This window comes from Physella acuta, unplaced genomic scaffold (genome assembly GCF_028476545.2).
Source record: "Physella acuta isolate Inbredline_101_S28 unplaced genomic scaffold, ASM2847654v3 ptg001738l, whole genome shotgun sequence".
Classification (NCBI taxonomy): Eukaryota; Metazoa; Mollusca; class Gastropoda; family Physidae; genus Physella; species Physella acuta.
This window is the reverse complement of record NW_026733249.1, coordinates 110,598-135,430: the sequence shown is the minus strand read 5'-3', so window position 1 is coordinate 135,430 and position 24,833 is coordinate 110,598. Positions and strand designations below refer to the sequence as shown.

The 24,833-nt window shown below is 42.8% G+C and overlaps 1 protein-coding gene across 2 annotated transcripts; it reads right to left on the bottom strand.

Annotated features, from left to right (window-relative positions):
- Nucleotides 1–4,060: 4,060 nt before the first annotated feature.
- Nucleotides 4,061–22,392, bottom strand: LOC131930203 (uncharacterized). Of its 2 annotated transcripts, none has more exons than XR_009384094.1 (4): nucleotides 21,896–22,392; nucleotides 20,005–20,225; nucleotides 10,127–10,316; nucleotides 4,061–4,116 (listed from the first exon to the last, which is right to left on the bottom strand). XR_009384094.1 is itself a non-coding variant. In XM_059286615.1 (4 exons), the coding sequence occupies exons 1-3, from the start codon at nucleotides 22,096–22,098 to the stop codon at nucleotides 10,180–10,182; spliced, it is 561 nt and encodes a 186-aa protein (XP_059142598.1). In that variant the 5' UTR covers nucleotides 22,099–22,392; the 3' UTR covers nucleotides 4,066–4,116; nucleotides 10,132–10,179. The 2 variants fall into 2 exon arrangements, 1 of the variants encoding a protein (XP_059142598.1); XM_059286615.1 differs by having other exon boundaries at nucleotides 4,066–4,116; nucleotides 10,132–10,316.
- Between the last annotated feature and the right edge of the window lie 2,441 nt (nucleotides 22,393–24,833).

Here is a 24,833-nt window from a genome sequence, read left to right as displayed (position 1 = left end):
ACAACTCAGTCAGCCACGACACAACAACTCACCTGAAGCCACGGCACAACAACTCAGTCAGCCACGGCACAACAACTCACCTGAAGCCACGACACAACAACTCACCTGAAGCCACGGCACAACAACTCAGTCAGCCACGACACAACAACTCACCTGAAGCCACGACACAACAACTCACCTGAATACACGGCACAACAACTCACCTGAAACCACTGCACAACAACTCACCTGAAGCCACGACACAACAACACACCTGAAGCCACGGCACAACAACTCACCTGAAGCCACGACACAACAACTCACCTGAAGCCACGGCACAACAACTCACCTGAAGGCACGGCACAACAACTCACCTGAAGGCACGACACAACAACTCACCTGAATACACGACACAACAACTCAGTCAGCCACGGCACAACAACTCACCTGAAGCCACGACACAACAACTCAGTCAGCCACGACACAACAACTCACCTGAAACCACGGCACAACAACTCACCTGAAGCCACGGCACAACAACTCACCTGAAGGCACGGCACAACAACTCACCTGAAGGCACGACACAACAACTCACCTGAATACACGGCACAACAACTCACCTGAAGCCACGACACAACAACTCACCTGAAGCCACGACACAACAACTCACCTGAAGCCACGACACAACAACTCACCTGAATACACGGCACAACAACTCACCTGAAGCCACGGCACAACAACTCACCTGAATACACGACACAACAACTCACCTGAATACACGACACAACAACTCACCTGAATACACGGCACAACAACTCACCTGAAGCCACGGCACAACAACTCACCTGAAGGCACGGCACAACAACTCACCTGAAGGCACGACACAACAACTCACCTGAATACACGACACAACAACTCAGTCAGCCACGGCACAACAACTCACCTGAAGCCACGACACAACAACTCACCTGAAGCCACGGCACAACAACTCACCTGAAGCCACGGCACAACAACTCACCTGAAGCCACGGCACAACAACTCACCTGAATACACGACACAACAACTCACCTGAAGCCACGGCACAACAACTCACCTGAATACACGACACAACAACTCACCTGAAGCCACGACACAACAACTCACCTGAAGCCACGGCACAACAACTCACCTGAAGGCACGGCACAACAACTCACCTGAAGGCACGACACAACAACTCACCTGAATACACGACACAACAACTCAGTCAGCCACGGCACAACAACTCACCTGAAGCCACGACACAACAACTCACCTGAAGCCACGGCACAACAACTCAGTCAGCCACGGCACAACAACTCAGTCAGCCACGACACAACAACTCAGTCAGCCACGGCACAACAACTCACCTGAAGCCACGGCACAACTCACCTGAATACACGGCACAACAACTCAGTCAGCCACGACACAACAACTCACCTGAAGCCACGACACAACAACTCACCTGAAGCCACGGCACAACAACTCACCTGAAGGCACGGCACAACAACTCACCTGAAGGCACGACACAACAACTCACCTGAATACACGACACAACAACTCACCTGAAGCCACGACACAACAACTCACCTGAAGCCACGACACAACAACTCACCTGAAGCCACGACACAACAACTCACCTGAAGCCACGACACAACAACTCACCTGAAGCCACGACACAACAACTCAGTCAGCCACGGCACAACAACTCAGTCAGCCACGGCACAACAACTCGCCTGAAGCCACGGCACAACTCACCTGAATACACGGCACAACAACTCACCTGAATACACGGCACAACAACTCAGTCAGCCACGGCACAACAACTCACCTGAAGCCACGGCACAACAACTCAGTCAGCCACGGCACAACAACTCAGTCAGCCACGGCACAACAACTCGCCTGAAGCCACGGCACAACTCACCTGAATACACGGCACAACAACTCACCTGAAGGCACGACACAACAACTCACCTGAATACACGACACAACAACTCAGTCAGCCACGGCACAACAACTCACCTGAAGCCACGACACAACAACTCACCTGAAGCCACGGCACAACAACTCAGTCAGCCACGGCACAACAACTCAGTCAGCCACGACACAACAACTCAGTCAGCCACGGCACAACAACTCACCTGAAGCCACGACACAACAACTCACCTGAATACACGACACAACAACTCACCTGAATACACGGCACAACAACTCACCTGAAGCCACGACACAACAACTCACCTGAAGCCACGGCACAACAACTCACCTGAAGCCACGACACAACAACTCACCTGAAGCCACGACACAACAACTCACCTGAAGCCACGACACAACAACTCACCTGAAGCCACGGCACAACAACTCACCTGAAGGCACGACACAACAACTCACCTGAATACACGGCACAACAACTCACATGAAGCCACGACACAACAACTCACCTGAAGCCACGGCACAACAACTCACCTGAAGCCACGACACAACAACTCACCTGAAGCCACGACACAACAACTCACCTGAAGCCACGACACAACAACTCACCTGAAGCCACGGCACAACAACTCACCTGAAGGCACGACACAACAACTCACCTGAATACACGGCACAACAACTCACCTGAAGCCACGACACAACAACTCACCTGAAGCCACGGCACAACAACTCACCTGAATACACGGCACAACAACTCACCTGAAGCCACGGCACAACAACTCACCTGAAGCCACGACACAACAACTCACCTGAAGCCTGAAGCCACGGCACAACAACTCACCTGAAGCCACGACACAACAACTCACCTGAAGCCACGGCACAACAACTCACCTGAATACACGGCACAACAACTCACCTGAAGCCACGGCACAACAACTCACCTGAAGCCACGACACAACAACTCACCTGAAGCCACGGCACAACAACTCACCTGAAGCCACGGCACAACAACTCACCTGAATACACGACACAACAACTCACCTGAAGCCACGGCACAACAACTCACCTGAAGCCACGGCACAACAACTCACCTGAAGCCATGGCACAACAACTCACCTGAACTTTGAATGTACCTGTAATATGAAATGTATCCATTGCTGAGAACAAAATAACGTTTCTGGTACTGTTCAGTATAGTTGATCCATTTGTCGAATTGTCCTTCTAAAACATCGACTTGAGATGTCGCCATTTGTTATGTCTACACACTTTCAACAACAACACACAATATGGATAGCTTCAATAAAAATGTCATCTAAGTGTTCATCATCGAACTAAGCAAAATTAAAATATTTAAAAATTCTTTGGAATCCGGAAATTACATAACTGAGTTGTAGTCACGTGATGGTATTGCAGTTATCTATGATCATTGATAACATGTTTATGTTTGGGTTTTGGTTTGAATGGCCCTGGTCACGTGGGTAGCTTACTCTCAGTGAAGGTGATTTTTTTTACTATGGTCATGGTTTGTTGTGCTTTAGGGCAAGACATTTTCTATGGAAGAATGAAACATATCAGCAATCTGCTGAACCAAGGGTCAAGAAATGTAACACGACACACCAGATGTAAAAATATTTACTATACCACTGTTTTGTGTTATGTGTATGATATGTCAGGTCTATTTAAAGATACTTTACTTAATATTATTTACTTACATATAATATGCGTATATATATATATATATATATATATATATATATATATATATATATATATATATATATATATATATACATATATATATATAGGGCGTATATAATTTATTTATGCAGAACACACGAATGTAAATGATGGCCAAAAAAAATTAATAAAACACTAATACATGAAAAGTTGTTTAAATTTTTATTTACAAATCTATTCACAGTTTATATCATAAAATATGCCATTTCAATATTACTCAAACATAGAATCAAATATTTCTTACATTTGTACATGATGTTAAAATAAACATGGGGATAATTATAATATTTTTAATGACTAGTTATAATATAAGGTAATCTAAATAAAAAATTACCCATTAAAAACAAACAATACAACAGATATAAAATGGTTTGTATTAAAATAAATTTCACAATATTCCCATCCATATTTTCTCATTACAGCTGCCCATATGTATGCGTCGTCACAGAGAATCTGGGGGAAAAAGTTTAAAAGTTAATCAACAGAAAGCCCCTGAATTGTGTGTTACTTGTACAAAGCAACACCCGATGGAGGGGAGACAACTATGTAAAAGGAGTTTTGCATTTAATATTTTAAACAGTTGCCGCCCCTAGCATGTTAAGATCAGAAATTATTGTGTAATTGCACACAACGGGACGTTTTCACCATCTTCCACTTGAAAAGTAAAAATAAATGAGAGTTGAGGGGGAAATATCAGTTTAATAAAATAGTTACAATAAAATGTCTAATACACAATATACACATAACACACACACATCCACATCGCTCACACATCCACATCACCAATTTAACTCGCACACAACCACACCACACCATTCACGTTCCCCACACATTAACACCGCTTATCTAACCCACACATTATTCGACTACACATTACCCCACACTAGGACTACCCACACCGCTGACGGCAAAAGTCACACCCGACCATTCCACTTTAAATATCACCCAACTATCCTATTCACACACTCGCCAACAGCACACTAACCAAACACGGTGTGTTGACTTAACGTCTCAAGATGTGGCAGTTTGAGGAGAACTTACACGTCGCAGACAGAGACAATCTTGGCCGTTGTACACATTTTTTTTCTAAATAGTTACACGACAGTGACCTTCTTCAATCTACACTATTGGAACAACTTTTTCTCCAGCTACTGTAATCTACTGACACAATTGTTTGTAACGTGGCGTGGTCGACACAGTCCGAATTTCATCTCAATTTGATTGATTGATTGGTAATTAAAAGGTAACTACTGATACGGTGGATCTTACAATGGGACAGTGGATCTCAATTGTTGTGTGAAGAGTGACTTTATTATTGAGAATGTTCGTTGTTCGTTCTATTGGGATATAAGCCCTCTAACATCACATCTAATAAACTTCTCAACGCCAGCCTGAGCTTTACCCCCCCCCCCCCCCCCCCCCACCACAGCGACCGTAGGTCAACCCGACACAGAATGTAGCAGACGAGATTCGAACTTCGGTCCCAATGTCGGTGTAAATTACGTGCGGGGGGAGAGCTGAATCAGACAGGTCGACATGTTTGATTGTAAACACAGAGATTCTTTTTACTGCTCTGACTGTATGTTGGTGTAGGCTCCAGCTAGCTCTAGCTGCACAATTTCCTCGCTGGGATCTGTGGGCATTGTAACTCAACACAACAGCCCACACAATACGGCACGTTTCATTTTGTAACTCAACACAACAGCCCACACGATACGGCACGTTTCATTTTGTAACTCAACACAACAGCCCACACGATACGGCACGTTTCATTTTGTAACTCAACACAACAGCCCACACGATACGGCACGTTTCATTTTCGAATCAAAACAAAACAAAATAATACCAACACCTTCCAGCATGTAACATTAATTTGGTTTAGTTAACGCGACTTGTATGTAAACCTAGTGAAGTACAGTATGTGTATGTTAACTTGTTAGCCAGCAGCCATATACACGAGACAGGGGCCCAATACAGAGAGGGGCCCAATACAGACAGGGGCCCAATACAGACAGGGGCCCAATACAGACAGGGGCCCAATACAGACAGGGGCCAATACAGACAGGGGCCCAATACAGACATGGACCCAATACAGACAGGGGCCCAATACAGACAGGGGCCCAATACAGACAGGGGCCCAATACAGACAGGGGCACAATACAGACAGGGGCACAATACAGACAGGGGCACAATACAGACAGGGGCACAATACAGACAGGGGCACAATACAGACAGGGGCCCAATACAGACAGGGGCACAATACAGACAGGGGCACAATACAGACAGGGCCCCAATACAGACAGGGGTCCAATACAGAGGCCCAATACAGACAGGGGCACAATACAGACAGGGGCACAATACAGACAGGGCAGAGCCGGCGTTACGAATACGCGGGGCCTAGGGCCAACCATCCGCGCGGGGCCTTTCCATATATATATATATATATATATATATATATATATATATATATATATATATATATATATATATATATATATATAAAGGCCTATATAATGTGATGTACACATAATAACACAAACGTTTTGGAGTTTATAAGCTAATGTCAAACTTTCCACTATAATAACAGATTTTTATCTCTCCCATGTATTAACCCAATGTTCGTAGTTTTTTTTTTCCTTTGCTAAGATATTAAATCACTATTAACAGTTATGTAATTCATACCAAATCACTTAAGAAAATTTAATCACGTGCCGAATAATTAGGAAAATAAAGTTTACAATACAGCGAACTCGGCCTGATGTATCAAAACAGTATAAACTTCAAAATTTGTTTAGAATTCATACAATATTTTAAAACCAAAATCATTATTGTCTTAATTATTGAACGGGTGAATCCTTAAGGTGACACAACATAACAACAGTTTTAACTTTCTTCCAAAAAATAATAATAAATCACTCTGTTTAATGCCGCCTGATATAGATCCTAAGCCCCCCCCCCCACCCCTCTGCACGCAAGTGAATGTTAATTTTGCTATACCAAGACAAGTAGGCCTACATATAGAGTTTCTTCCAGGCATCTCTTCGAAATGAAATTTATATAATTTATAGAGAAAATATATACTTTTAACAGTGTCCGACCCCCCCCCCCCCCCCGAAGAAAGTCTACCGCCCCCCCCCCGAAAATTTCAAGTGCCCCTTCCCCCCCCCCCCCCCGGAGAAAAAAGTCTGGAAGAAACACTGTACATATACGACATCTACAACAAGAAAGTCAGGACTAGAGTTCATCAGGTCACTGACTGTCTACTACAGACATCCCGTCTGCTCACTAAAAGGACGTCTTCATGGGTCAGCATACAATAGGGTATCTCTTTACGTCGTGGGCTAATTCTCGACCGCCATCTCCAGTTAGCTCAGGTCAAATGCCAGGCGACCGTACCCTACACAAATGGAGGTGTGACACAGTTTTTGTATCGAATTACGGCCTGTCCCAGTTCAGGTGGGACTCACCAACATCGACCGTGGCCTCAGTTATAACAATAAACAACGTCGGCATTCGACCATTTAGTTTTTCCCAATTGAATTCAGCAACAATTTTTTTAAGTTTACAAACTAACTCAGGTAACAATGACAGTGCTGAAGCGCGGGGCCCCTTCAAGCGCGGGGCCTATGGCGACCGCCCCGTTCGCCACCCCCTAACGCCGCCTCTGAGACAGGGGCACAATACAGACAGGGGCCCAATACAGACAGGGGCCCAATACAGACAGGGGCACAATACAGACAGGGGCCCAATACAGACAGGGGCACAATACAGACAGGGGCACAATACAGACAGGGGCACAATACAGACAGGGGCACAATACAGACAGGGTCCCAATACAGATAGGGGCCCAATACAGATAGGGGCCCAATACAGACAGGGGCCCAATACAGACAGGGGCCCAATACAGGAAACAGGCCCAATACGCAATTCACCCATCCTCCAATCCAAGTTGGAAGATGCCCCCTCCTTCCCCCCCCCCCCATAAGATCTGATTTAGATTGCCCGGCCCTGCTTTGCCTGTCATCAGACGCCCCACCCACACCTGGGGCAGGTAAAGGTAGGCCTACATCACCACCGTACCGCGCCACGTCAGCAACTTCTTGCTTTGTTCCTACCACTGAAACCGTTCCTAAACCTTACAGGCAACACCCACGCTGTTGTTTACCTCAAATATCACCCGCTTTACCTGCTAAATAAACCGAGAGTGGTCTCCCCTAAACTTTCTTGAATATTCTTTGGTGAAAGAAATGGGATGGCACATCCAGTGCAGTCGGAAAATAGAAATGTTTGATTATTTTTTAATACTTAATTTTTTTATTAGAACAGAATTGCGCAGAAAATGAAAACAAACAGTGTGTCGATATTAAAGCACAAAATTACTGTTTTATAAAGGAAACATTGGATACCCTTTTTAAAAAAAATCAAAATTAACCTTAAATACAACTTCCGGTCACCGGAAAGCATTCAAAATTTTACCAGCTACCAGTGAATAAGTACGAAATTTCGTCCAGCTAACTGAAATGTTGCTCTAGTTGTCGGTATTATAAAATAAAAAATAGAGTAAAATACTCTTCCGGATGTCGGAGGTCACTGAAAAATTTAAAATATAAGATCTTATACCTATTTTAAAAAAAGTACTTGCTCCAAAAGAAATAAAGTACCACTTCCGACTACCGGAAATCGTGCACACACAATTTAGTACTTGTATGTGCAATCTCGTCTAGCTCAAGTTATCGGCTTTTGAGAAACCGAAATTAGAGTACGTACCAATTCCAGCTACCGGAAATCGCTATAGATTTCGTCACCATAACTAAAACGGTATTCAAGTAATCGTGTTTACAGACGCACACACACAAACAGGCAAACACACATACAAAGGGACAGGCTTGCAAGTTTTTCCATCTCTTGTTGGGTGTAATACGTCAGATCTCGATTTAGATTTTAGCACGATTACAATACATCCTTTATATTCCGTATGCGATGAGGTAGGGAGGTGTAAAACGGCAAAAACTCAAAATTTTATTGAATTTTTTTCTGCATGATTATAATACTTTCTCTATACTCGGAATACGGGAAAGTAAAAAAAAAAGCTAAAAATTTATTTTACTTGTCTGAAATGTAAATTGTCCATTAAATGAGCGCTGGGTATCTTGTTAGAGACGAAGTATCGTATGAGGGGAGTAAGTATCGCGTGAGAGAGGTGAGTATCGTGTGAGATAGCTGAGTATCGTGTGAGAGGTGTGAGTATCGTGTGAGATAACTGAGTATCGTGTGAGAGAGGTGAGTATCGTGTGAGATAGCTGAGTATCGTGTGAGAGGTGTGAGTATCGTGTGAGATAACTGAGTATCGTGTGAGAGTGGTGAGTATCGTGTTATATAGCAGAGTATCGTGTGAGAGCCTAAGTATCGTGTGAATGAGTATCGTGTGAGGGATGTGAGTATCGTGTGAGAGGGGTGAGTATCGTGTGAGAGGGGTGAGTATCGTGTGAGATTGGTGAGTATCGTGTGAGAGCCTAAGTATCGTGTGAGGGATGTGAGTATCGTGTGAGAGGGGTGAGTATCGTGTGAGAGGGGTGAGTATCGTGTGAGAGGGGTGAGTATCGTGTGAGAGGTGTGGGTATCGTGTGAGAGGGGTGAGTATCGTGTTAGAGGGGTGAGTATCGTGTGATTGAGTATCGTGTGAGAGAGGTGAGTATCGTCTGAGAGGGGTGAGTATCGTGTTAAAGGGGTGAGAGAGGTGAGAATCGTGTGAGAGCCTAAGTATCGCGTGAATGTCACAAGAGAAAGTTTAAAGGCAACATTTCTCACATCTACAGTCTTTGGTTTGCTTTGATCTACTACGACCTGTAACAAGACACACATGAAGGGGTGCAGGGGGCGGGAGGTTTGTTGTGGGGTTGTTGGGACCACGGAGAGAGTGGTAAGTTTTGTTACACAACAAAACCACATGTCCAGATCTTATTTCAATTGAACGAAGAGCAAAAACATTCTCAAATGGGAATTATTGTAATCAGAAGCAGCTCTATATAAATGTTTTTTTTTTAATCAATGACTAGACTGTGTCCGTCTAGCCTATAAGTTGTGGCGTTAAGATACAAGATGGTGATTAAAATTGTAGAGCCTGGGTCAGGTCGTGACGACCGTTGTGACCCTCTAGGTACCAGGCCAGGTAGGCTACTGTATTAGACACTTGAGATGGCCACACTGTGTACACCCCTCCCCATCCAAGTCCCACACTGCTCCCCCACACCCTCACACCGATGTGAGGGTTAAGTCAGCCTTGAACACACGAGGTCCGTGTACAGCTGATATTTTGATTCAACATTCGCTATCTGCACTTACACGTCGACAAATGGCCGAAAGAAAATTGCCTGCAAGTCTTTAGGGCATTTGTAGTATTTGGGCAAGTGTCTTTTGGGAAAACGTCCGGCTCTCCACTAAGGTGTAGAGAACTTTTCCTCACCTGACCTTGCCTGCTGACCTTGACCCTCGTGACGTCACCATCCCTGTCGGCTGCTAGACTGTCGTCTCCGGGAACAGACAGCACTTCTCGTAATTCTTGCACAGCCCGAAGTCGTAGATTTTACCTTGACCTTTCTCGCACACTTGCACGTCCTTGACACACTTTGTGACGCCATTGTAGCCCTCGCACGCTGAAACAGATCGAACGTGAGAGGTCATCAGGTCATCGATTTGATTAGGTCATCGATTTGATTAGGTCATCGATTTGATTAGGTCATCGATTTGATTAGGTCAGCGATTTGATTAGGTCATCGATTTGATTAGGTCATCGATTTGATTAGGTCATCGATTTGATTAGGTCAGCGATTTGATTAGGTCATCGATTTGATTAGGTCAGCGATTTGATTAGGTCATCGATTTGATTAGGTCATCGATTTGATTAGGTCATCGATTTGATTAGGTCAGCGATTTGATTAGGTCATCGATTTGATTAGGTCATCGATTTGATTAGGTCATCGATTAGTTTAGGTCATCGATTTGATTAGGTCATCGATTAGTTTAGGTCATCGATTTGATTAGGTCATCGATTTGATAAGGTCATCTATTTGATTAGGTCATCGACTTGATTAGGTCATCGATTTGATCAGGTCAACGATCTGATTAGGTCATCGATTTAATTATGTCATCGATTTGATTTCGTCATCGATTTGATCAGTCATCGATTTGATCAGGTCATCGATTTGATCAGGTCATCGATTTGATCAGGTCATCGATTTGATCAGGTCATCGATTTGATCAGGTCATCGATTTGATCAGGTCATCGATTTGATCAGGTCATCGATTTGATCAGGTTATCGATTTGATCAGGTCATCGATTCGATCAGGTCATCGATTTGATTAGGTCATCGATTAGTTTAGGTCATCGATTTGATTAGGTCATCGATTTGTTTAGGTCATCGATTTGATTAGGTCATCGATTTGATTAGGTCATCGATTAGTTTAGGTCATCGATTTGATTAGGTCATCGATTAGTTTAGGTCATCGATTTGATTAGCTCATCGATTTGATTAGGTCATCTATTTGATTAGGTCATCGACTTGATTAGGTCATCGATTTGATCAGGTCAACGATCTGATTAGGTCATCGATTTAATTATGTCATCGATTTGATTTCGTCATCGATTTGATCAGGTCAACGATCTGATTAGGTAATCGATCTGATTAGGTCATCGATTTGATTTCGTCATCGATTTGATCAGGTCAACGATCTGATCAGGTCTTCGATTTGATTAGGTCATAGATTTGATTTCGTCATCGATTTGATCAGGTCAACGATCTGATTAGGTAATTGATTTGAATAGGTCATCGATTTGATTTCGTCATCGATTTGATCAGGTCAACGATCTGATCAGGTCTTCGATTTGAATAAGTCATAGATTTGATTTCGTCATCGATTTGATCAGGTCAACTATTTGATTAGGTCATCGATTTGATTAGGTCATCGATTTGATTTCGTCATCGAATTTATCAGGTCAACGATTTGATTTGGCCATAGATTTGATTAGGTCATCGATTTGATTAGGTCATCGATCTGATTCAACATGAAATCTGATCGGAGTTGGTGGTGGCTTGAGGGGGGGGGTGGTTACGTGCCTTAATACCTGATGGTGTTACTGTGGCGAGGGGGGGGGGGCTGCTCGTGGAACTCTTGAATTAACACACGGAATTATTTTTTGTATGTATGGTTGGACCTCTCTCTTGACGCATGAACTTTGCTACATCAATGGCCCAGGCCAACAAAATGTGTAGGATTCAATGGCCCAGGCCACCAAAATGTGTGGGATTCAGTGGCCCAGGCCAACAAAATGTGTATGATTCAATGGCCCAGGCCAACAAAATGTGTAGGATTCAATGGCCCAGGCCAACAAAATGTGTATGATTCAATGGCCCAGGCCACCAAGTACGTCCTCTAACAAAGCCATCACCAACTTGCCAGATTGTCTCTAGTCCAGCTATGCCAGATTTATGTTGCCGCCATCTTGTCACTTGGCTGTTTATGACGTCGTAAATCTAACAATAACTTTTAGTTTTGAATTTTAAAAGAGACGGCCAAAATTTTCACCACGCAGCAGATTTTCTACTACACCAAATAGACTTCAGCTAGGTCTACACCTCACTACACCAATAGACTTCAGCTAGATCTACACCTCACTACACCAATAGACTTCAGCTAGATCTACACCTCACTACACCAATAGACTTCAGCTAGATCTACACCTCACTACACCAATAGACTTGTGGTAGATCTACACCTCACTACACCAAATAGACTTCTGCTAGATCTACACCTCACTACACCAAATAGACTTCTGCTAGATCTACACCTCACTACACCAAATAGACTTCTGCTAGATCTACACCTCACTACACCAAATAGACTTGTGGTAGATCTACACCTCACTACACCAATAGACTTGTGCTAGATCTACACCTCACTACACCAATAGACGTGGTAGATTTACACCTCACTACACCAATAGACTTCTGCTAGATCTACACCTCACTACCAAATAGACTTCTGCTAGATCTACACCTCACCACCAAATAGACTTCTGCTAGATCTACACCTCACCAATAGACTTGTGCTAGATCTACACCTCACTACCAAATAGATCACAACAGACTGTTATTGTGTTAGAGCCTCTAGATTGGCCAACATCCGTGATGTCTGATTTTATAATTTGACCAAAAGCCTGACATTGTTTTTACTCGGCAGCTGGAGTCAGGGGCGGAACTACAGTGCCGCCAGACCCCACAATGCGGGGGGGGGGGGGGGGGGCATGCCGATTGGGGGCCCAAAAACCCTGGCTAAATTATACATTTTTTTTTAATTTAAATAAAAAAAAATTAGGTGGATGTCGAGTTATCTTTCTTCTACAGTTACAAACAAACACGATAGTCGGCAAACGTCTTTGAGAAAAATGCACAGACTATAGCTCGAGAGACCGCCAGACATATAGACAACTTCAAAGACGCAGCCTACCGTTCTTTTTAGTGGCGTCGATTAGGAGAACAAAAAAGCTTTGAAAATCGAGCTGGGGAAATGTTGCGGCGACTATCCTGGTCTTATAGATGACCGGAAAAAGTCGGCGCTATTGATGTAGATGTTCATCGGCGCTTTCTTGTCCCCTTCCCTTGAACCTTCCCAACTCTCTACCCTCCCCCCCCCATCCCTCTAACCTCTACCCCTCACCACACCCTTACTTTTACAATAAGATGTAATGCATAGATTAACGAACCGTTTATGAACTACTGAACTGTAAACTGACCACTTCTGCACATTTTGTTAAAGACACTAGTCGGTAGTTGTTCATTTACCTTATGAAGTATTTCGTTGACGAATCTAATTCACACAACAAGGAAGGTAAGACTCGTCTTTATATTATTAATCGTTTTACAATTAGTACACATATTAATGGAACATTAGTTATTAACACTATATACATTAAAGTTAAATTTTTTTAGGATACAATGATCTAGCTTTTAAGCCTAAAAATAACCAAAAGATCTATACAGGGGCGGAACTACAGTGCCGCCAGACCCCGCAATGCGGGTGGTGGGCGGGTGGGGGGCGGGTGGGGGGGGGGCAGGCCGTTTAGGGGCCCACTGCTGACCATAATTAGTATTTTTTTAAAATTTTGAATATAATTTTCGTGCATTTTGGCCTTGATATTTAGTTTGTAAAAAATAAACGCTGTAGCTGCGGTACGATTATCTTTATTTTACAGTCACTATACCACGCTCTTCAGCAAAAAAATAAAATCCATTACACAAAATACAGTGTAAAATATAGGCAACGCTTCAAATTTGAATGACACATTTGACTCGTTGCCCCCCTTTGATAGCTAAATAGAGGACACGTAACTGTTTGACCGATCCTCCAAAGTGTACTGTGGCGGATGGGGCAGGGGATGGGGATCAAATTTCTTTTTATTTATAGTTGTATTTTTTAAGGCCGTCAAGGCCGAGTTCTATTTCCCCACAATCAAACACACGCTGTCGCCGGCAAAATTCTTTTTAAAAAAACAACAAAGACCATAGCACGAGAAGCCGCTACATATGAAGTGGCTTTCATGATGCGCGGTTCTACTTTGCGGCATAAGTTAGGGACCCGCCGAAATCCATTGTACATTTTTCAATGTTAATATGTGTTTGTGATAGTGGTTGAATTTGTATTCTGTACTATCTTGAATCCTACAAATAATAAAAAAGAATATAATACTAGAAACTTCGTTTTTATATACGTTTACTTGTTTTTTACTTTTACAAGAAATATCATAGTAAACTTTTAAGGCCTATACTTGGAATTATCTCCCCTGAGTAAGTTTTTTAATGGGCGGTGGTACATAGGCGCTTTGTTGTCTCTTTCAAGATTTTTCCCGAGCCGACCCCCATCCCAGCCCTCTTTTTTAGCCTCGCAAGTATCGAGTAGACCAATGTATCGTTTATGAACTACTTCCTAACCGTACGATTCACCACTTTAGCACATTTTGTCTGACATTAGACAGCACTAGTCAACATATATTGATTTATTTGCATAGTATTAGTATCAGTACTATTAGGCACATCTAATTCACAAAACAAGGAAGGTAAGATTATTTTTGATATAATTATTTAGAAATTAATTAGAACGTTTAAAATTAATTGAACATTATTATATAATTAATAGTCAATTACTATTTATAAATGACGTTATTGAGGTGGGGGTGTGTGAGGGTCTGGCTTTTTGTTAGTCGTTAAAAAAATGTGACGTCATTTGTGGATTTCCCCCCCCCCCCCTAAATCAGAAGGTTATCCGACGCGTGAGCTGGCCACATACAGTTGTGCATGTGAAAAACATTTTTCTGTCTATTTTGCATTACTCCATATTTGAGGACAGCCCAGGGGAGGAACTACAGTGCCGCCAGACCCCGCAATGCCTGGGAGGGGGGGGGAACAAGCCGTTTAGGGGGCGCACAGCCGCCCATAAAAAAACTTTTATAGTTAAAATTATTTTTCTTGCATTTTTGACCTGATGGATGTTTTGAAAAAGAATACTGTAGCTGTGGTTGGAGTATCTTTATTCTATAGACACCATCCCACGCACTTGTTTATTCTTTTTCCTACAAACACACGCTGTTGTCGGCAAAATTCTTTTGAAAAAAAATCAATTGCGCGAGAGACCGCTAGATATTAAGACGGCATTTTGAGACCATCCCAAATTTGGTACTGATGGATAAAATCACATTGGTGCTTTGTTGTCCCTTTTAAGTTCCTTTCTCAGACCTCCCCTCCAGCTCTTAGCCTTACAAGAAGCGAATAGATAGCGCCTCAACAACTAAGCTGGCTCGAATCGGTGGTAGTTTTGATAAACTAGCGCTCCAACAACTAATATCCAAGAAATAAAGTGCCTACATTGTTTACGTTTAATAACCACTGTTCTAGAGAACAAGGCAGACGTCTCAAATGAATACACGAATGATAACGTGTTATATATATATATATATATATATATATATATATATATATATATATATATATATATATATATATATATATATAAATTAGTTTCGTTACTGGCAACTTGATAGTGGTTTTGTAAGTAACAAACAGAATACAGATCTAATACAGTAGTTATGTTATATAGTAGCTAAGACATGCTGTTGCGTAAATTTTTTTTTTTTTAAAATGAACACAGCTGTAGTGTGAAAGATAGGAAAACGTTCAAACAACTTGCATAAATTATTTCCCTTTTTCAAATAGTCAAATAAGGGTGCTCAAAAACTCTTTTTAATAATCAAATTAAAAAGCAATTACTTATCTTAATTATTATTTTTTAAAAAAAGTACTAAAGAATGATATAGTATAAAAATGAAACGTAGTTAAAGTTAATAATATAAATACAAAAAAAAACATAAAAATAAACATAACACGAGATACCATTACTTATACAAAGCTTCATACACTTTTGACCGACTTAATGATTAGAAGTATTTTATGTACATGAAAACAGAGATTTTTTCAAAACAGACCAATGCACTCATACACATGACATGCTATTGTGATTAGATTTAATTGAATTTTTTTTTTCAAAACTCGATCAGGCCAGAAAGGAGTATCCTATATTCGTATTGTGTTTGAGTGTGTGTGTATATATATATATATATATATATATATATATATATATATATATATATATATATATATATATATATATATATATATATATATATATATATATATATATATATATATATATACATATATAGGGGGGGCCCAAAATTTTTTTTTGCGGGGTGGCCCATTTTTTCTAGTTCCGCCACTGGCTGGAGTGCTCTCAGAATAAATTGTTATCTACCACTGGTGTGTGTCGGGGTGGGGGGGGGGGGGGGGTGGGGGGTACAATACATTGAGAACAGGAAAGGGGGAGGGGTGAGGAGTTATAGCTAGAGGCTACACAATTACAGAAGTAGGGACAGTCGCCGACACACTTATAGAAGTAGGGACAGTCGCCGACACACTTACAGACAGTGGCCGACACACAGAGCCGGCGTTAGGGGGTGGCAAACGGGGCGGTCGCCCCAGGCCCCGCGCTTGAAGGGGCCCCGCGCTTCAGCAACGCCATTGTTGCCTGAATTAGTTTGTAAACTTAAATAATCTTTGCTGAATTAAATAAAAATAAAACCCAACTAAATGGCCGAAATTGTTGGATGTTAAAACTGAGGCCACGGCTGATGTTAGTGAGTTATCCTCCACATGGACTGGGACAGACCGTTATTCTAAAGAAAGACATTAGTGTCACACATCGCTGGCACGGTCGACTTGCTATTGTCCTGAGGTGACTGGAGATGGCGGTCGCGAATTAGCCCCCGACCTGACAAGGGAGGTAAATACGGGAAAAACGTAAAAAGATATCCTATTGTTTGCGGACCGTTGAAGACGTTTTTTTTTTTAGTGAGCAGGCGGGGGTGCCTGTAGTAAACAGTGACCTGATGATGGCTTGCAGAGGAGGAGGAGGGGGGGGGGGGGGAGAGCGGATGGGGACATGCCCCGGAAATCCAGAGTATTTATCCCTAAAATCATAATTTTTACACCGTATGGGCATCTTTTGTGTAATTATGCATATTCACCAAGATACGTTTGATATGCATCCATACAGTAATTATGTTCATATTTATTTTATATATTGTCAGGTCATCTTTAAATACATTATACTTGTATTTATTTATATATTTTTGAAGGGCATTTATACAGTAATTATGTCCATTTTCATTTTGGTAAACTTTAACGGTATTCGTAAAGTGATTAAGCACATGTTTATTTTAATTAATTGTAGGGACAGTGGCGTAGCGAGGTCGGGTGTCACCCGGTGCGGCACTTAATGGTGTCACCCCCCCCCCCCCCCCCCCCCCCCCCCCCCCCCCCCCCCCCCCCCGAGGCGTAGAGATCCTTCCCGGAAAAAAAACTTTCAAATTTTCGATTTGCATCCCCCCTCAAGTTTTTCTCTATATATTTTGCTATTTTTTTGCCTTGGTGTCACCCCCCTAAAATGGTGTCACCTGGTGCGATCCGCACCCCCCCTCGCTACGCCTCTGTGTAGGGATATTCAGTATAGTTTAGGCCATAGTGATTCTTGTTTTAAAATAGTATAGACACACTAAACAAATTATAAAGTCTATACTGTTTGATACATCGTGCCGAGACTGTTTTATGGTAAAGTCCCCTGATTTGTAAAACGTCTAAATTACCGGCAGCCCGAGCATGCCATCGCGAAACTCATTAATAACATGAAGCTGGCTGTCACATGGTTCACTTTCTAATTATAGACACGGACCTTCTCTTGTGAGAACACGGTCTTAATCTGTAATGTAATACGCGGACGCTCTATAAACACGCACCTTCTCTTGAATGGCTGCGGTTAGAGATCCAGTAACGTAGTACCCGAACTGATTTTTTTAGGGTTTGGCATCCCATAGATTTAAATGTACAGTTATCCTTCACGGGCTTCACCTCACCCCACCAACTGTCACCCCCCCCCAAGTGTTCCACCTTACTGAGCGTCCGTGATTACATTTGAGAATCATTTCATTTGGATATCTGTAGCCGTAAACAGTGTTTTTCACGATTCGACCTTATTCCGAAATCTATCAATGTTTTACTATTTTCCCCGGCATCCACACACTTTGAATGCCCCTGTTAGCACTCGATAAATTGAGAAAATATCACTAATATTACATGCCGCTGTGGACCGATTTAACGTTGCTTCAAAGTGCCCGAAGGTATTAAGTCAGCCAAACAGTGCCTTCAGTACATTTGGAGTATTCGGGATTCCTTTCCCAATACGGCGATCGCCTACAGAATCTTGCTAACAGTTCCAGTCACAGTTGCAAGAGCCGAAAGAAGTTTCTCCAAACTGAAGTTGATCAAGAACTATTTGAGATCAACGATGTCCCAAGACAGGCTCTGCGGCCTGTCGATTCTGTCAATAGAAAAAGACATAGCCTCCAGTTTGGACTATGATGATATAATCATGGAATTTTCCTCACGAAAGGCAAGAAAAGTAGATCTTTGTTTGTGAACGTACTGGTAAGATTTTCATAAATAAACATTAATGTAAAAAAAATCAGGTTTGAAGCTGACGTTCATCGTCTCTTTAATGCGTGTCTCGAACTAATATCTGTTTTATTTTTTTATTTTTCAAACAAAAAGCCTTAACAGAAGCAAGCAACGTTTCAAAAGCACTTCTAAGTAAACAAATTATTTGTTAATCAGTGTCTTAATGTTAATACGACATTGATAAGCAGCTTAAAAATACCAAATATATCGTTATAAATATTAATTCGCGTTGAGAAGAAAAAAAAAACGCCTCACTGTACATGTTTTAGACACCAATGAAAAATATATAAGGCCCCGCGCGGATGGTTGGCCATAGGCCCCGCGTACCCCTAACGCCGGCTCTGCCGACACACTTACAGAAGTAGGGACAGTCGCCGACACACAGAAGTAGGGACAGTCGCCGACACACTTACAGAAGTAGGGACAGTCGCCGACACACAGACAGTCGCCGACACACTTACAAAAGTAGGGACAGTCGCTGACACACTTACAGAAGTAGGGACAGTCGCTGACACACTTACAGAAGTAGGGACAGTCACCGACACACAGACAGTCGCCGACACATTTACAGAAGTAGGGACAGTCGCCGACACACTTACAGAAGTAGGGACAGTCGCCGACACACTTACAGAAGTAGGGACAATCGCCGACACACTTACAGAAGTAGGGACAGTCGCCGACACACTTACAGAAGTAGGGACAGTCACCGACACACTTACAGAAGTAGGGACAGTCGCCGACACACTTACAGAAATAGGGACAGTCGCCGACACACTTACAGAAGTAGGGACAGTCGCCGACACTTACAGAAGTAGGGACAGTCGCCGACACACTTACAGAAGTAGGGACAGTCGCCGACACTTACAGAAGTAGGGACAGTCGCCGACACACTTACAGAAGTAGGGACAGTCGCCGACACACTTACAGAAGTAGGAACAATCACCGACACACTTACAGAAGTAGGGACAATCACCGACACACTTACAGAAGTAGGGACAGTCACCGACACACTTACAGAAGTAGGGACAATCACCGACACACTTACAGAAGTAGGGACAATCACCGACACACTTACAGAAGTAGGGACAATCACCGACACACTTACAGAAGTAGGGACAGTCACCGACACACTTACAGAAGTAGGGACAATCGCCGACACACTTACAAAAGTAGGGACAATCGCCGACACACTTACAAAAGTAGGGACAGTCGCCGACACACTTACAGAAGTAGGGACAGTCGCCGACGTAGTGCTGACGTAGCCGGGCCAGCAGGATGAAGCACCGGAAGGGCTGGGGTGAGTCGCTGCTGTAGACCACACATCCTGAGTGGAGGAACTGGCACTTGATGCGCTCACACACACGGTTCTTCTGGCGCTCCACGTGGTTCCCGTAGAACAGCGCCACCTTGTGGGAGCGGCGCAGTCGCTCGGCCGTCTCTAGGGGCCTGGGGAGCCAGACAAGGGTTCATGTTACAGGGGTCCCACAGGGGTTAAAGTTACAGGGGTCTAACAGGGGTTAAAGTTACAGGGGTCTTACAGGGGTTAAAGTTACAGGGGTCTTACAGGGGTTAAAGTTACAGGGGTCTAACAGGGGTTAAAGTTACAGGGGTCTAACAGGGGTTAAAGTTACAGGGGTCTTACAGGGGTTAAAGTTACAGGGGTCTAACAGGGGTTAAAGTTAAAGGGGTCTCATAGGGGTTAAAGTTACAGGGGTCTAACAGGGGTTAAAGTTACAAGGGTCTTACAGGGGTTAAAGTTACAGGGGTCTAACAGGGGTTAAAGTTAAAGGGGTCTAACAGGGGTTAAAGTTAAAGGGGTCTCATAGGGGTTAAAGTTACAGGGGTCTCATAGGGGTTAAAGTTACAGGGGTCTCATAGGGGTTCAAGTTACAGGGGTCTAACAGGGGTTAAAGTTACAGGGGTCTAACAGGGGTTAAAGTTACAGGGGTCTTAGAGGGGTTAAAGTTACAGGGGTCTCATAGGGGTTAAAGTCACATAGGGGTCTCATAGGGGTTAAAGTTACAGGGGTCTCATAGGGGTTAAAGTTACAGGGGTCTCATAGTCATGATTACTTTAAAAATCTTATAGATGCCTGATGATAGCATGAAGCCATGTTTGAGTGTAGCATGCAGTTCACCCCGGCCTTCAACCTGTCCAGCATCCCACGCTCCTGGTCTCACAAGGTTTAACATTAAACGGTCACTCAAGGGTTAAACTGACAGCTCAGATCGGTGCACCCGTGTTAAAGAGTGCCGGCTATACAAGGGCACGCCTCTTTCCTCTATCTCGATGACGTCTTGACACGCTCAGTGGCGCGTGTCCACTTAACCTTATGCTAATGAGATGCTAATGATATGCTAATTACTAAACAGATCTTTGGAGATAGTTGGGGACCACGTCGTGGGTGAAAAAGTTCACCTCACTACACCTCTCATCTCACTACACCTCTCCTCTCACCACACCTCCCCCTCTCTAGACCCCCACAACAGCCACAGGGGCAGGACCTAAGATTTTGATTTTTGGCGGACCATTTCATGCCCTGGCTATTTTGAAACGTAAATTTATCATTCTGAATGTCAAAAATCTTTCAACCGGTTCTAAATATATGTTTAAAATGAATTAATTTAAAGAATAAATTTACATTTAATGATGCCATTATCACTGAAATAATTCTATGAAAATGGGAAAGCTAATTTCTAAAGTTGATGAGCTCTTGTCTATGTCATCAATGACAGGTCAATGGCATCAATGAGCTGGGTGTGTGAGGTGTGAGAGGTGTGAGGGAAGTGAGGGAGGGTGCGAGGGAGGGTGTGAGAGTTCTGTGGGATTGTATGGTGGGGAGGGGGGCATCATGTCATCACATCTGTATATTCGGTAGTATAACGGTACCATAACATGAGACTTACCTGGTACCATAGTCCTAACTGGAGACGTACCTGGTACCATAGGCCTAACAAGAGACGTACCTGGTACCATAGGCCTAACATGAGACTTACCTGGTACCATAGTCCTAACTGGAGACTTACCTGGTACCATAGGCCTAACAAGAGACGTACCTGGTACCATAGGCCTAACATGAGACTTACCTGGTACCATAGGCCTAACATGAAACGTACCTGGGAGATTTCTGGATCTGCTCCGCCTTCCACCTCTCCAGCGCCCCCACACTCCAGGTGGCGCTGACCGTCTGAGCACACAGCAGAAGTGTGAGGAGCACGAGCCGAATGGTAGCCCAGGTCTCACGCCTGGCTAGACCTCGGCCAGTCAACAACGTTAAAACCTCCATGAATTCTGGGGAGAAACTTGAGGTCCACGCCATGCCGCAGCAGATACACAGGTTGCCAGGTCAATTGTTTAAAACATGGCCAAATGTGGCTGATCACAGGGGCCACACAAGTTGTGTCGACAGACTGGCCACAAAAGTTGTGTCGACAGACTGCAGACAAAAGTTGTGTCGACAGACTGCAGACAAACCAAAGAAATCATACACAGACAGATTAGCTCCGGCCTACTGTCCACGAGCTGTCAGAAAAGATCATGGAGGGAATTAATCAGCAAGGGAGGTAGTCACACATCTGACGTCTGCTGGGGGTACATCCTCTTAATACACATGTTTACACCTGAAAGTAAAGTTATATATATATATATATATATATATATATATATATATATATATATATATATATATATATATATATATATATATACATATATATATGCGTGGGTGTACGATTGTGTGTGGTGTGTGCGTGGGTACGTGAGTGCGTGGGTGTGTGTGGGTGTGGTTATTAGGAAAAAATAAATTAATTACCGTAATAAGATTTAGGAAGTATATCATACAACTTAGAAATCGCTAAACGACCGCCTTGGATGACCGACTTATGTTTATAAAAAATATTTATTGCGTGCGTGTGTGAAGTTTTTTTAGAAATCGGAAAAATTCATCAAATTCTTGCGGTTTTTAATCACTCGGAAATAGAGTAAAGAACTGCTTCTGGTCCCCGGAAATCACTCCACATTTGACAGAAACAAACGAATAAGACGTTATGAATAACATTGTGTCTACCCATTGTGTCACACAGTTATCAAGTTATTAGAATTGTATCAACCAGAAATAGAGTTAAGTACTACTTCAGGACATCAGAAGTCACTTAAAAATTGATAATATTAGATCTTATACTTACATGTTAATTTCCGTCCACCTAATTGAAACAGTACTCAAGTTTATAATATTCAAAGTTCAATAGAAACCTGCACATAAAATGTTATACTCATGTATGAAACTTCGTTCATTTATCTTAAACGGTTTTTGAAAACCCGGAAGTAGAGTAAGTACCAATTCAGGAAACCGGAAATCGCTCTAAAGTTGAAAGAAAACTACAACTTTTATTTAATACTTAAATACAAAATTTCGACAAATAGACTGAAACAGTAGTCAAGCTATCGTGTTCACAAACATACAGACAGACACGAACTGAATTACTAAGTTTTTTCTCGAATCGATGACGAGTACAATGTTGAGATTGAATAAACATTTAGAGTTTTAGAACGATTACAACATGGAGATGGGCAGGCTGTTGGAAGTCACATTCACATTTGAACGTATGCGATTTGTACTGATCTAAGCCTAAACTTAGTATGTGGGCCAAAAATACGCGATTCGTCCGAAGTTATAGTTATCATTATTTCATTCAAGTTTAACTGATCATCAACATTTTAATTCTTTTTTTTTTAAACCAACATCACAACAATTTTAGTTAAAAATCTAATCTAGTACAAAAAGTTGAATAATATGACAATATTTAACGCTTGTTAAATGTCTACAAATACGGACCAGTCACACACAAAATAAATCCACGTACTTGACTTGTCCTGATGTCACCTGAAAGACTCTCCTAGAATGTCCTACCAATTGTCCTACCAAATGTCCTAGAATGTCCTAGAATGTCCTACCAAATGTCCTACCAAACGGCGAGATCAAGAGAAACTAATGAGATGAAACTCAAACAGTAAGGAGATGAAACTCGCCTAACTTACAGGCCGCGTATATTCAAACATGGCTTTAAGAAGCTCGGGAACATTTCTCTACATCCAAGCCAAGAAATGTGATTCGTTAACCTGACCATGTGATTCGTTAACCTGACCATGTGATTCGTTAACCTGACCATTTGCTGGTTCAAGTTTTATGCAAATCTCAGACTAAGACCACGGTTTAAAAAAAAAACGTCAAGCATTTGCTGGGCGAAGTAGAGATTATGTTAAAATTCTCCACATTTTGATGAGGCGACACCAAAATGTCATGTCTGGTGCGGATTAAAATCGTGGGGCGGGATTATGTCCCCTTGACAACTCATGTATACTCTTGATGCGCTAATTACTTTATTAGGGTGACAGAGGAAGAAACCACCTAAATAGTGCGTCTTATTTGAAATACTATCAAATATAAACATGTTTATAATGGTCTCTGAATTCAGGGTACACAACTCGCGCGTTTAAATAAAACTGTGCCACGGGGAAGTAACCCAATGCAAGACTCAAATATTTAAATAAATTCGCGAGCAGGCCGCATTAGGCAAATGAAAGCTCGAGGGCTGGCGGGAGATGGGTCCGGCCAACAGCAGACGTGAACAGAAGGGGAGGGGGGTCATATCAGTTTGTTCATAAATGGTGCTATAAGGTGGTTTTTTTTCCATTAGCGCCCCGGGGAGTGGGTAAGAGAATGACCGTTAGAACCATTCGGCACATGAAGGTGTTCCACTACGTGAAGGTGTTACACCACATGAAGGTGTTCCACCACGTGAAGGTGTTACACCACGTGAACGTGTTCCACCACGTGAAGGTGTTCCACCACATGAAGGTGTTCCACAACATGAAGGTGTTACACCACGTGAAGGTGTTCCATCACATGAAGGTGTTCCACCACATGAAGGTGTTCCACCACGTGAAGGTGTTCCACAACATGAAGGTGTTCCACCACGTGAAGGTGTTCCACAACATGAAGGTGTTACACCACGTGAAGGTGTTCCACCACATGAAGGTGTTCCATCACGTCGT

Coding starts and splice junctions, on each gene's coding strand:
- LOC131930203 (XM_059286615.1), bottom strand. CDS start 22,098: ATGGCGTGGACCTCAAGTTTCTCCCCAGAATTCATGGAGGTTTTAACG. Junction 20,226..21,895: donor CAGATCCAGAAATCTCCCAG/GTACGTTTCATG, acceptor CTGGCTCCCCAG/GCCCCTAGAGACGGCCGAGC. Junction 10,317..20,004: donor CGGCGACTGTCCCTACTTCT/GTAAGTGTGTCG, acceptor GATCTGTTTCAG/CGTGCGAGGGCTACAATGGC.